Below are 14805 nucleotides of genomic sequence, written 5' to 3'. Positions count from 1 at the left end.
TATCAGGGATATAAAACTAAGAATGAGGCAAGTCGATGAATCTGAAGTGGTGCATGAAGCTAGAGAATGCAATTTTGAAGCTCGTGCTTTGGCTAAGGCTTCGGCCTCTCTTGCCGCGGGACGGCACCTTTGGTTATCCACTTTTCCTACTGTTTTATTTGTACCAAACATCATTGAGGTTTAAATAAAGTGTGGTGACCCTAAAAAAAATCAATTAATCCAAGAACAATTAACAATTTCTGACTGGCAAAAATAAGCTTCGGCTCGTTCCGGCAACCCGTGACGTGCACACGTCGTGACGACGCGAGGCTTGCAGAGGAGGGGGAGGAGTGCGCGTGTACAACTCCTCTTCCCAAACTCTCAATGACATGTGGTAGAGCATCCCTTCTAAAGGGGTCTCACTCTCACTCTACTAGCAGTATGGTACTAAACTTACCATCATTTGCCATGCATCTAAATGAGCCTTAGAGATTAACCAGAGATTATTGTCTTATATAGGCATAAGCCCAGCTATAAACTAACATATTTAAAACCAATGTTTTTTTCTTTCAAAACTATGTTATCCTTGGAAAACTACAAAAATGCTGAGCTGCCAAATACAACCTGATCTTTTTAGAAATTTCAATATGAGTCATATATAAAATTATAAATGTATATGAACGTATTTTATAGTATAGACTCACTTATTTTGCTTCGTATGTAGTTTATGTTAGAATCTCTAAAAAGACTTATATTTATAAATGGAGGAAATACTAGAATGTAGTTAAAAAACGCGCCGGCGTGCACGTAACATCCCTACTTGATAGGTGCGCCCAGGTCACAACTTTGTCCGCGCGCGCCGTCGATCCAAACTTTTTATCCCGTGTGGGAGAAGAAACTATGGCCCTGGTCTGCTTTGGTTTCACGTGCAACAACCAGTACTCATCTACACACTCCCACGACCATCATCTCCTAGTATAAAAATCGATACTAGTAGCCATCCAAATCTAGCCTCAGAAGCCCTTGAACCAAAGCCCCCATTATTACTTGTGCCTCCTGGAGGAGAGCCCGGCAGCCATAGCCATGGGAGGAAGCAAGAGGGGTCTGGGGAGTGTGATCGTGTGTTTACTCGTGCTGGGGCTGGTCCTCAAGCAGGTGCAACATGTAGAGGGCGTGGATTGCGGCGGGAGCATCTTCAAAGTGGCCTGCTACCATTCTTGCCTTCTCGGTCCTAGTACAGTGTTTCAGTGCGCAGACTTCTGTGGCTGTCACCTCCCCGCTGACTTGGCCTTTGTACGCAGCTCCGGTAAAGACACACAACTCACTACTACTTTTACTTTATACTCCCTCCGTCTCATATAGTACTAATTACCGCTCAATCTGATCCATCTAGCACTAAAATACGTTTAGATACATCTGATTGAGCGACAATTAATATGATATGAAGTATATACTACTCTCTCTGTCCCATTGGGACGCAGAAAGTATAAAAAAGTAGACATGATCCTAAAAGAGTATTTTTCCCAAGTTTACCTACTAACATAATATAAACTATCATTAATTTGTTTAGATGATTTGTATGATCATATTTGACATGAATAATGTTTCCATGATCCCAAAAAGTAGTTGTGAAAATAGCTAATACAGATCTATTTCGTTTTGGCAGATGAACTAAACACCATTGAGTATTGCAGCTTAGAATGTAGGTCTTCCATGTGTGACAACATGGTCATGGTCAACATAGGTAAATAAAATCCATCTGAATATATTTATATTTCATTTGTATGTGCAAACTAATTGAAAAGTTAGTAATTGAGGCATACTATGTTTCTTTGGCACCGGCTATCAACAGTGAAGAGATGAAACTCTATGTGAAACTCTGCGGTGATGGTTGTGATAGTTTGTGTAAGGGGAATGCTCTCCTGGCATCCCTTGATCTTGATGACTAATAATGGATAAGCATGGTCTGAAATTTCACAGGCCAAAGTTACGTCTCGCCTTCGTGTTCAATAAAACTAGATCCCATTGAGAGTATCCAAACCAGTGTGCCAGTTTGTTCATGTGCTTGTGTGTATTTTCTTTCGTTGCTACAATAAAAGATATTACATGTGTCATTTGCCTATGGATATAAACTCTATGAGCATATGCCTCGTGTAATATTATTTGGTCTTCAATTTATTTTTTTTAGGCTTGACCTCAAGTTGTTTGATGTATGTGATGTAAACCATGAAATGGATCTTTTTTTCCGCATTTTCAGTGAACACTTCGCTGCAGTATTCTGTTGATATGCCGGGGGTTTTGACCTCCTTTTTGAAGAGAAAAAAAAATATCCAGTTGATATTTATGGTACCGGTCAAACAAGTCTGGCCTATTATTTCAGATGAAACCGGCCATTTTCTGCAATATTCAAGGACATGTTCATTCTTTTTTGCGAAATATACAAGGACATGCTCATTTTCTTTTTTGCAAAATATACATGTTCATATTTGAACGCATATAGAAGTAACTGCCCTAGTCAGATGCATGTGTCTAGCTAGCATCCGCCGTATTTCCACCATGTCTCCATCTACCATTAGCCGATAACTAGTCGTCAACGCTAGCGCTTAAACGGTAGAGCACTTGTGATATGTATATTTATCTAAAAGCTTGTAAAAATTAGAATTGTTGGGAAAAAAGATGTTCTATGAGTTATTATTAAACATGACATGTGCAGAAGTTTTCATTAAGTCAAAAGAAGTTTTGTCGAAAAATGTCAAAACGAGTTACATCACTAATTTTTCATTACAGCATTATCTTTTTCCAACAATCAAATGTGTCACAACATCATACATATTCTTCATGTGTCTTGAGCAAAAATAAAACAAAATTTGCGAGTACATGTGTCTTGAACAGTTACTTCTGATTTATGGACAACGTACAAATATGAACATGCAACTCTGTTAAGTTTGTATGCATTCACACATAATATACATAGTTGCAATAGAAGAGTAGAAAACAAATGATGCCACTGACAATAGAGAAATCAATGCTACAAATCTATTAACGACTGCCAGGAAGTATTATACATTGTTATAACGACGACCCGGAAATAATCAAAAACCATCACCACCACCATCATCAATGGTTCCAGCCAAAATTCCAGGGATGGGTGCCTACCATAAAATTGTCATTTACCGCAAGGTTGCTTGTTGTGGTTTCTAGAAGAATCACGCTCATTGGAATGACTATTCTGGAAGAGTCCCAGATCATTTAAATGAGCAGTCTAACTCTGAGAGAATCATCATTGGTAAGTTAGCTACCTAAATTTCAACAAAAAACATTTTTCATGAAAAAACTTTTAAAATATGTAATTAGTTTAAAGTTTTTATTTCTGATTTTAATTGGATCTTGATTGAAAATTCAAAGCTATATCAAAGTTAACAATGTTCTTGTTACTAGGCCTGACAAGTGAGCATTGCCGGTCAATTTTAGCATTTCATGGAGATTTGAGATTTGTAATAATCATTAGCACAAAAAAAGTGTTTTTATGACTGAGAACTTTTAAAAAAAATAACATGCTGAAATTGGGGTGCTGCGAATTCACGCGCATCATTTGTCCGCCTGCTGCCTCTTGCGGGAGTTATATCTTGTTTATAGCAAGATGTATACTCCCCTCGCTTGAAGCTTTTACCTGCCCACTCATTCGCTAGTTGTCGCTGTGCTTCTCTTGTTCGCTTCATTTTTTTGGTTTTCTTCCTTTTTATTTGTTTCTTTCTCGTTTTTCTTTGTTTATTTCTCAGTTTTTATTTTTATTTTTCTTTGGTTTTCATTGTGTTCAATGTTTTTTTTAGTTTTTGTTTCTTTTTTCTTTCTTCAACACATTTCTACTTTTTTCACATCAATTTTTTTGTTATATAGATCAAAAACATATTTTATGCATCTTTAACATTTTTAAATACATGATTAACATTTTTATAATATAAATTCTGATATCTACTTTTTTCGATACACCTCGTACATTTTTCTTATACATATGAAACGTTATTTGTGTACATTTTCAGTATTATAAAACTACATGATTAATATTATTTTAAATGTAAGTTTTTATGTCTACATTTTTTTATACATCTAGGAAAAATATTATACATGTTTAACAAATTTTAAATACATGATTAACATTTGTAAATACAATGATTAATTTTCTTTCAAATACATGTTTGATGTGTACTTTGTGCCAGACACATTGTACATTTTTGGTATGCATCTGAAACATTTATGTTATATATGTTTAGCATTTCTCAAAAACATGATTAAAATTTTTTAAACACATGTTTTTGAACATTGTTGTCTGAATATTTGTTAAAAAAATTCAATTACGTGTTGAGACATTTTTTCCAAATGCTATCACAATTTTTTTAAGTTGCACAAACACTTGTTAACACCGCACACACTTTTTTTAAAATATATATTGATGTCTACATTTTCCATAGACCATCTAAATATTTTTATACATCATAAAAAATAGAACCGTTTAACATTTTTTTTCAAAAAAATGTTTTGATGTCTACTTTTTTTATACACGTTGTATATTTTTCATATACATTAGAAACATTTTTCTATACGCGTTTAACATTTTTCAAACGCAAACCTATAATTTATTAAAAAATTATATAAATTATTTTGTAATATTTATATATATAAATATACATTTTTTAAAATAGTAAAAAAAGGAAAGAAAAAATACCAAAAAAAACAAGCGATTAAGGCCCGTGGATCTCTAGCGAGCTGGGCCGGCCCATATCGTCTCCTTCAGTCTCACTATTAAGCAACTCATAATTATCTGAGAAATTTTGGTCCCTCGGCTCCGGCTGCCATCTTGGCACTGGGAGGTGGGAGGACCTCGGATCTTCAAGATCTATATGTTCCTCGTCAACACCTAATGATCGTCATAATTTTGTGAGAATAAACTTCCTCTCGTTCTTTTGGCAGTGCCATGAGGTTAGAGAGTTTTCTGTCCTCGCAGATTTGATTATTTGGATATGATGAGTTATGTGATGAGGACGTCAGTACCATTGTTAAACCCATTGCCCCTTCTGCTATACATACTGGACCAATTATTTGAGCTCGCGCATGCCAATTGAATTACCGGGTACTTTCATTTCTTGGTAACAATTCTAATGTTCATGAGAATATGACGTTGCCTAAATTGGATACATTTGTTTTACTTACAAATGAAGGGCCTAGCTTGGACAAGAAAGATGAACATTGGAGCAAGATCAAGCATGGAGTTGATGGCATGCGCAAGGGAAACAAGAACGGAGTTTCAAGTGACGATTTCACAACTTTGAAGCCATCATAATGAGTGCATGAAAGCTTGGACGAAATATACAAGATGCTACTTCATAAATTTCATCCAGAGGCTATTATAGGTGTTGCGACACCTTATTATTGGGGCAGACCCATGCAATTTCAAAATACTTCAGTATAGGCTTCTTTTAGAGTCCGTATGTATGGGAAAACAGAGTTAAGTGTTGGTTTCAGACCCCTCCTCCATACGGCCCTACTCCATATATACAGCCCTTAGGGCATGGTTTAGACTTTGGTTTTGTTTAGATTAAAGCTCCTCATAGCTGTAACTTCACGTACTTTGTTTGTGTTCAACGACCAGACCAAGACGTCACAGAACCCCACCATGATCAATAGAGCTTTCATCTTATATTCGCATATCCAGATTGCAATTTAGTTTCTTGCTTGTTCTTCGTTTGTTTGAAGGAAATAGACCCTCGTGGTCAGGTTGATCGTGCTTCAACATGGTCAATAACCTCTCAGATTTGGTTTAGCGATTGCTAAGGCGCGGCGTCCTCGCACGTTCGTAATCGGATCGTCAAAATCCACTTTTCCAAAAACGATAATCACCATCTCATCGAAAGACGAACACCTTTGCCTCTATCGTTATGTTGCCGTATCAAGATTTTTTTGTTGGTTTGATTCTTTGTGGAGGTGAAATCTTTATCAACACCATGGTGAAGATATAGTGATTCGACGGCCTATACTTCTAGGGGATCATCCTGGCCCAAGTACGTTTATCGATTAAGGCTTTCCATCTTTTTAGATGGGCGGCTCAAGGCGCTTTCAAAAATCATTATTGCTAAAGTTCGTGTAGCTGAAAGAGTGACACATTGTTACTCTAGTTTAGTTGCAACCTCTCTACCTAAGTCTCTGAGTATTTCTTCAAGTAAAGATTGATACCATGAAGAAGGTGTTTACAAGATATTTCATTATAATTTTTAGTCATAGGAGTTACTTTATATTTTCTTGATCTTAGATCCAAATCAGTGTGTTGTAATTGTTATGAGCACCAATAAAGTTACAGTTGTTAAACCTCATAGTTACACTAAAAAAATGCACCTCAAGAAAAGAAAATCATAGTGGCACCCGCCTCCCCCATACGGCGGCATCGCACCAGGCGACCAGCGATGGCAGCGCCCCTCCCGTCGGCTCGTCCGCCGCCACTCCCGGTTCCGGATCCTGTAGTGGAGGCCAGGGAGGACATCGCCCTCTCCCGCGTGCGCCGAGCCGACCACCGAGGAGGGAATCGAGGCGGCGGCGCCCTTCCGCGCTCGGTCCCTAACCTGAAGCGGCTGGCCGGTGGCCGCGAGGACCGCAAGGCAGCGGTATGGCGTTGAATTTTGCGCCCTTCTCCATTGTTCAAGATTTCGTATGCCGCGGTGTTCGTCATGGCCGGGAGCAGGAGTATGTCGAGTTCCTGCAGATGCCCAAGCTCCGCTCCACTGCTTTCGGTGAGCGCTCTCTCAATCTCTCTGTTTCCTCGTACGAGGACGATTGGCAGCGGGTGTAGGAGTACATTTTTTGCTTATTTGACACTAATAGGAAGAATAAAATGCCGGAGTAGGATTGCCAAGCGTTTGTGAGGCACAAATAAGCAATTTTCTCTTTTGTTTTAGCTTGATACTAGGAAAATTGCCCGTGCGTTGCAACAGGAGAAAAAACCATATGCCCATTGCCCGTGCTTCGCTATTGGTTAAACAACAACTGCGATAAAGCGGCAGACGACAATGCAGCTAAATAAACCAAATGGATTTTTTAGACATAAATGAACCACATAGATAATTAAGTGTATATGGTTGATGGATCAATTAACAATACGATTCTTTGGGAACATATGCCCGTGCGTTGTAATGGGGGAAAATGTGGCACTCCCCTAGCCGAATAAGTATCCATTTTCTCTAACATGAAAAAGAATTGTACTTTCACCCAAATCATTCTTGCAAAACTCCTAAGGAACGTGTTGATTGTTTGGTTTCCAACTTCTCTATTTTATTTGGACACCCACTATTTCAGGTGCTATCCACTAGCAATGGTGTACTAATTGTCCATGATTAATTCAAGACATATATGTAGTGCCATGGACAGAAGGATCTGGGATATTTGATTAACTGTTGTGACTGGTTCATTAACCGGAAACACACATAATTATATTTTCTAAACCGGAGACAATTTTCTTATGGGCAATCTTCTCACAAAGCTCTATGAAATTGCATAATTAATTGTTGTGTTTCATTATGAGTTATCCCATGTGCATGCATGGTATACTTATACATAAGAAAATAAATCCTGTTATGTGAGACATGAACATCAGAAGAATGGTGCATATAGAAACACTTTTATATGATGGATGCTAGTGTGATGCATATATACATAGACTTAGAGTGTGTGCTTGCCCGTGAATAATTCTTGTCTAAAGAGTGAGTGCTTTTAATACAAAAAAAAATACAATTTCTTTTGAATATATACCAAGCGAAAAGGGAAATAGGAATCGATTTCATACCCGCACTTAGTAGGTCGTGTGCAAACGTGTGTTTGCTTGCTACCATAGTTGTATGCATCTTGTCCATGGGGCTTGCTTACTTGCATGCGTGTTGCATAGATCGTGGCATGTCCACAAATGACTGATCTGAAAATAATGCAGTGTCCAGGTGCTCGACATGGAGGATGCGTTGGTATCTATCCTCGTCGTATACGTTTCCCGTCCAAGTACACCAGCGTGTCTGGATCTGTGTGCATATGCATGAGGCAACAGCTGATGCCGCCGCGTCCTGTATCTGCCAGCCCTTCGTAGGTCCTGGGCGGTATAAGTACATTTATATAGCACCTAGGTAGTAAAACAGATGGTCTAGCCGATGTCTACTTCTAGTCCTATCTCAAATATTTTCTTTTCTCTCCTCTCCATCTGTTTCTCTTTTCTGAGATGAGAAAATAAAAACCTTCAGCAGTGCTAGGCCGGCCCAACTCTCCTTGTCTCTCTCTCTCTCTCCCTAGTTTTTCCTCCAGCCCAGCTGGGCCTACCAGGGCCTGCCGGCCCATCTCCTAACCAAGGCCCGCCTAAACCCTTCTAAACCTAGCTGCACAGGAGCCATCGCTCCATCCCCTCACAGCCACTCGATCCCAACTCTTTGCCTCAAAAAAAAAAAAAAAAAAAAACTCAATCCCAACTCTCTCTCCCCCCGCTCCCCTTCGACGGCTCTCTCCCTCACCCCGATCTCCTTTCGCGCCGCTGAGGTGGGGGCTCGATCCCGAGCGCCCGTCTGTCGCTCCTGCCGGCGTCCGTCGTCGCCAGACAGACCCCGCTGCCTCTTCTTCCCTTCCTGCCACCGAGAACGGGGCTGGATCTCGTGAGCGCCCATCCGTCACTCCTGCTGGCGTCCCTCGCCGCCGGCCGACGGGACGGCTGGACCCCGCCGCTTCTTCTTCCCTTCCTCTCCGCCTGCTCGCTCCTCCAACCGGCCATCCAGCACGCCGTCATCTTCTTGCAGCGGCACCACCGTTCTCTGCTCCCCTGGCGCTCTTCCCCGCACGCCATCTCCGCCTCCTGCCCCGCCGTCTGCTGCCTAGGTCGTCGACCTCCTCGTGTATCTCCTGTGAACGAGTGGAACAATTTTTTTACTGTACTAACTTAAATCTGTAGCGCGGGTTAGTACCATCTCGTTTATATTACGATTTTGTCTATACAAATAGTAAAAGCGTATTATAACATGAGAAAAAAGTGTATTGTAATGGTGAACCCGACAAAGTCGATCCGCGCTTTATTATCAGGGAGAGATAAGAAGAACCGTATCTAATCCCTTTCTAATACTCCCTCCCTAAAGACATATAAGAGCGTTTAGATTACTAAAGTAGTGATCTAAACGCAGTGATCTAAACGCTCTTATATTTCTTTAGGGAGGGAGTACTAGATAGGCAGGCAGATGTACAACACGTATCATCTTAGCTTCAGTTCAGTGATGTGTAAGCATGTGACTCTGCCGGTCTCCTCGGTGATTGTTGGTTACCATAGTCATTAGTTTTTGTTTGTGGTTGCTGGCCAGTGTGTACACTAGGAAGTGGAGCTAAGAACAATGTTAATCAGCTGTCCAATAAGTAGGACAAAGTTTGCAGACTGGTTCTACCAATCACTGACATCCTCAGTTCAGATCGACAACAACCCCAGCCAAAGAAAACCGTCCCTGACAACCTTGTATTTTCTTAGGACTTCAAACGAATCTTAATGCATAATAGCTATTGTTTAATGGATCAAATACTAAAAGGCACCGAACCTGGTTAGGAAACTCTCTGTAGGCAAGCTATTAGTGGATCAACTTAGAACTGCCCATATGCCAGTCATGTCTCTAGAGACAATACTCAGGAGCAAGTGAGCAACTCTTGTCTTAAGTCTTCTCCCGGAAGGTGGAAGCATCTATCTGCCTAGCTAGCTGCTGCATATGCCGCTATGTCGCATTTTATCCTGGTTTTGGTCCTTCTTAACCTCTCCCTAGCATGCAGATGCAACACATACTAGATGCATGCTTGCATATGTGATATCAATGTAACAAACTTATCTTGATTGCAGTGTATGCAGGAGGTAGCGAAATGGCTGTACCATGGGTAGAGCCTTGATGGAGTGCTGCGAGGAGGTTATTTTCTTCCAGAGTAGCACGCGGTTGCTAATACGCACTGCAATGTGAATCTTTCGTAAGAAAATCTGCGCACTATAATCTGGAATGAAGGGAGTACATGAGATTTAAGATCTTGTGACAACTATTGACACAAAATTTATAGATTTATGACAAAACTTAAAAATGTGGGTTTTTAATATTAATTCTCCAGGATCTAGTGTTCCATGAAATTCACTCGAAAAAGAAAGGAAAAACAGCAGTGCCCGCCTGCTATCCCCACCACATGACCACACCCGACCAGCGATGGCTGCGCCCCTCCTGCCGGCCCGTCCGCTGCCGCTCCGGCCGAATCTCCAGGGACCCTCCCGGTCCAAAAACCCTAGAGGGGAGGCAAAGGAGGATAGTGCCCTCTCCCGCATGCGTAGAGCGAGCCGCCGTGGAGGGCATCAAGGAGGCGGCGCCACCTTTCCACCCGTTTCCTGAAGTGGCTGTCGAGGTAGACCGCAAGGTAGCGGCTTGGCCGTGCATTTAGCGCCCGCCTCTGAATATTGAAGATTTCGGGCCCTGCAGCCGCCGGTATGACTGGGACTGGGAGCAGGAGGATGCCGAGCATATGCCCAAGCTCCACTTCACTGATTTCGGTGAGCGCTCTCTCAATCTCTTTTGTTGTTGTCTTCCCGCACGAGGACGATTAGTATCCAGAGTAGGAGTACATTATTTTGCTTATTTGCCAATGATAAACATAAATGACGGAGTAGGGTAGGATATAACCTATCATCTTAGGGTTCAATGAATGTGCAAGCCGGTTTCCTCAGTGATTCTTGGATACCTTAGTCATTATTTTGTTTGTTTGTGTAATTAAGAGCAATTAATGTTGATTAGCTGTCCTGGGACGATTATTTTTTGCTTTGTCTCAGATAAAAAATAAGTAAGAATGCCTTTTACCTACTCGATGCAGATCGGCAAACCAAGCGTTTGCGAGATAATAAGTGTTTTTTCTTTTATTAAACTTGATAAGTTGTAGCTTCAGTGCATGTGTAAGCATGTGATGTGCCCGTTTCCTTAGTGATTCTTGGCTAACTCATCATTAGTTTTTGTTTATGGCTGTTGTGTGTGTACTGTGTACTAGGAAGTGGAATTAAGAACACTGTTGATCAGCTGTCCCAGTAAGTAGGACAAATTTTGCAGATTGGGTCTGCCAAACAATGACATTCTCAATTTAGATCGACAACCACCCCGGCCAAAGGAGTCCGTCCCTGTCAACATTGTACTTTCTTAGGACTCGAAACGAATCTTGTGATGCATAATGGACATAGTTTAACGGGTTAGTACAAAACACTAAAACAATACTGACCCGGACTAGGAAACTGACTGCAGGCAAGCTATTAGTGGATCAGCTTAGAACTGCTCATATGCTAGTCCTATCTCTGGAGACAAGACTCAGGAGCAACTCTTGTCTTAAGTCTCCTTTGGAAGGTGGAGCATCTATCTGCCTAGCTGCATGCTGGTATGTCGCATTTTATCTTGCTTTTCTTTCCTTATTATTGTCTCTCTAGCATGCAGATGCAACACATACTAGATGCATGCTTGCATATGTGATACCAGTGTCGCAAACTAATCTTGATTGTAGTGTATGCAGGAGGTAGCAAAATGGATTTAGCATGGCTGAAAGATATAGTGAAGTGGTTGAGTTTCTATATGAACCGGATAGTGCCGCTTCTCAGCTTATTCATGTATCTTATCCTTGCCATCTTCTCTGGGAGCCGTCGGCGTGAAGGCAAAGGTTGGACAAGATCGCTAGTGTGGTTGGCATACCAGCTAACCGATTGGGGGCCGACATATATCATTGGCAACTTGTACGCCGAAACATCGTTGCGCGAGCAGATGATTGTCGCCTTCTGGGTGCCATTCCTCTTGCAGCACATTGCTTTACCGGACAACATCAGCGCCTACACCATCGAGGACAATGAGCTCTGGCTGCGCCTGATCGTATCTGTTTCCACCCAGTCCATGATATCCATAATTATTGTGTACAGGTATATACTCTCCGATGGTACTACTGGATTGTTGCGTCAGGTGTCCTTCATCATGTTATTGCTGGGCCTTTTCAAGTATGTGGAGACTGCGGCAGCACTATGGCTATGCAACTTGAGTCGCATCCAGAGATCCAAGAAGCTTCAGAGATGATTATGGGGGAAGCAAGAATCTGGACAATCTAAAAGATGATGAAGCCTTGTTGGTTGCTCACAGCCTGTTTGATATTTGCAGGGGTGCCTTTTCTGATTATTCCGTGGAGTACATGGATCATGGTGCCATCTGCAAAAACATGTTCTCGGGTCAATGGGAGAGTATGTGCAAGGTGGTGGAGATGGAACTCTCCCTTATGTATGACATCCTATACACCAAGGCAGTTGTGGCCCACACCTGGCATGGCTACGCCATCCGTCTGGCCTCGCCATTCCTCACCGCCACTGCGCTCCTGCTGTTTGGCCTCCATGGGAAAGAGGGCATTAGGACAATAGATGAAGTTATCAGTTACGTATTGCTGTTGACGACCTTGCTTCTCGACATGAGATGGCTGTTAAGAGCACTAGCATCGGCATGGACGCATTCATTTTTTAAACTTATGCCACACAACTGGTTGAAGCATGAAATTTGGTGCCGGGGGAGATGGCAGAACCTCCGTCGTTTTGTCGTGTCTCTGCGTCTTTTCCGGCTCACCATGTGGTTGTGGACATGTGACTGTGCAAGGAGCCCAAAAGCTACAGGAGGTGGGTGGGCACCATCGGGCAGCACAACTTGTTGGACCAGTGCACTGCTGTATTGGGAGGCCACTCGAGGGGCCTTGAGATTCCGGAATATGTGAAGAAGCTGGTGTTCAGTTACATATGTGAAATGTTATTCCCCTGGGAGATCGGTGCTGGTATGACAAATGCACCATTTGAAGAAAACAAATACAATGCTCCAGCAAGGCCACACCACTGCCCTGACGAGGAACCCGCAAAGTACTTACCAGACCCTACGAGCAACAAACCGGTCCATGGAGGTATGCTCAATCCCCGCCTGAACACTATGAGCAAGTTAATCTATGGAGGCATATCCACAACAGTTTGCCCAGTACCGACCGGAAATCTGTTGACATCAAGCCTATGAATCAGTCAGACTATCCTCCTGAGCTTCAAGAGGCTATCCTCATCTGGCACATTGCCACGGATGTCTTCCTCTCGTGCAGCCCCAGGGTCACAGGAGCAAAGTCCAATGAACTCAAGAAGGCGGTCAAACATATTTCAGATTACATGATGTTCCTCGTCGCCAGACGCCCCAAAATGATACCTGGACTTATAATTCGCAGCCTGTACAAAAAGACCCGTGATAAGCTGGAGGAGAAACGGGTTATGGCGGACACCAAGCACAAGGAGGGGCTTGCCAAATGGATGATGAACAACTTGGATGATCTTAAGGACGAAGAAACTACTGATACCATCTGGGAAGGAACTCAACTTGCCCGTGTGCTACTAAGGCTAGTCCCCAGGGATAGGGATGGACAACATGAAGTGAGCGTAGCAACTGAGGAAGAAGCTGAAGGTACAGCAGAAAGACTTGCATACTGGCTTCCAGATTTCAGTCATATGAGTGTGGTTGTTCTACACCCACGCACATTGCACCCCCGGTGCACCGACGATAAAAAACTTAGCAAAACATTTCAAAAAATTCTGAAACTTGGTGGATGTGATTATGTGCAAATGTTTTAGGCGCTTGCAAAATTTGGTGGCGAAATAACATCCGAGGAAATCTGTACAAAAAAAACAAAGTTTGTGCTGAAAACATGTGAATAGTAACGTGGGTGCACAACATCATTTGTATTTTGTTTTGCATGGAAATCATTTGATGTTTTTTGGTGACCAAACTTTGCAAGCACCTAAAACATTAGCTCATAATCACATCCACCAAGTTTCAGATATTTTTATTTTTTATTTACTATTTCTTTCGAATTTACTGTTCATTCCGTGGGTGCACCAAAGGTGGGTGCAGCCACTACTTTCCCATCTTGCTATTGTGGATACGGAAGGCGTGTTGAAGTTCATCATGGATGCGTGGGTGCGTGTGCTCATGTATACATCCATCCGGTGCAGCAGGGATTCTTATGCCAAGCAGCTCAGCTGTGGGGGCGAGCTCACGACCCTCGTGTGGATCATCACACAACACGCAGAGGTCAGCATCGTCAAAAAGCATCTCCAGCCACTTCTCCGTCGAAAGAATAACACAGTTTGATTCTGATGGTTTTCTCCTTCAGTCTCTTGTTGCACCCATGTATCTCTGGTTTGGTATTCTGTACCCACGTATCCCTGGCTTGATGTTTTGTACCCATGTATCTCTGGTTAGGAGACTCATGTATCTCTTGATTGGTGGTTGTACTGTTGTAGTCATGTATCTCCAGTTTTTCTGGTTTGGTGATCCACTTGCACCATGTATCTCTCTAGTTTATACTTTATACCCATGTATCTGTGGATTGGTAATTGTACTCATTGCATCTCTGGATTAATTTGTCGTCATTTCCATGCTGCTCTTCTGCATTATTAGCAAGTTTTTTTGAGGGGTTGCATTATTAGCAAGTGATATGTCTGAATCTTGATATATATAAGCAGCATTCAGTACACCGTGACTTAGTTTGCGTTGAAAGTACACATAGTTTTTTGCATTGTGATTGCACTTTCCTGTAGTCACTAACAAAAATGGGATGAAAATCTAATCATCAATTGTAATCTTCACATGCAATGCACATTTGCGCTGATTTTCGTAAGAAGACAGCCGGTTGATATTTTAGTGTTCTACTTAAGGAAAACACTAAAGACACTTGGCTAATATTACAAATAAAACCAGTAACGGTGGAATA

At 41.9% G+C, this 14805-nt stretch overlaps 1 protein-coding gene and 1 pseudogene across 2 annotated transcripts; both read left to right on the top strand.

Moving 5' to 3' along the window:
• The first annotated feature begins 918 nt into the window (after positions 1 to 918).
• LOC123181466 (type-5 thionin-like) lies at positions 919 to 5676 on the top strand. 2 transcript variants are annotated; one of them, XM_044593728.1, is made up of 3 exons: positions 919 to 1285; positions 1646 to 1723; positions 5196 to 5676. In XM_044593728.1, exons 1-3 carry the CDS (start codon positions 1063 to 1065, stop codon positions 5315 to 5317), a joined length of 423 nt encoding a protein of 140 aa, XP_044449663.1. In that variant the 5' UTR covers positions 919 to 1062; the 3' UTR covers positions 5318 to 5676. The 2 variants fall into 2 exon arrangements, with proteins under 2 accessions (XP_044449663.1, XP_044449672.1); XM_044593737.1 differs by lacking the exon at positions 5196 to 5676 and adding an exon at positions 1832 to 2153 and having other exon boundaries at positions 957 to 1285.
• Positions 5677 to 11561: 5885 nt separating this feature from the next.
• On the top strand, positions 11562 to 13663 carry LOC123051794 (uncharacterized; annotated as a pseudogene).
• The last annotated feature ends 1142 nt before the right edge of the window (positions 13664 to 14805 follow it).

This window comes from Triticum aestivum, chromosome 1A (genome assembly GCF_018294505.1).
Source record: "Triticum aestivum cultivar Chinese Spring chromosome 1A, IWGSC CS RefSeq v2.1, whole genome shotgun sequence".
NCBI classification, from domain to species: Eukaryota; Viridiplantae; Streptophyta; class Magnoliopsida; order Poales; family Poaceae; genus Triticum; species Triticum aestivum.
The sequence above is the reverse complement of the archived record's forward strand: the minus strand, read 5'-3'. Positions and strand labels throughout refer to the sequence as shown.

Bases quoted from the DNA above. Each gene is read 5' to 3' on its own strand.
- LOC123181466 (XM_044593728.1), top strand. From the start codon at position 1,063: ATGGGAGGAAGCAAGAGGGGTCTGGGGAGTGTGATCGTGTGTTTACTC. The intron at 1,286-1,645 runs GTAAAGACACAC...TCGTTTTGGCAG, and splicing joins GGCCTTTGTACGCAGCTCCG to ATGAACTAAACACCATTGAG. The intron at 1,724-5,195 runs GTAAATAAAATC...TTACAAATGAAG, and splicing joins CATGGTCATGGTCAACATAG to GGCCTAGCTTGGACAAGAAA.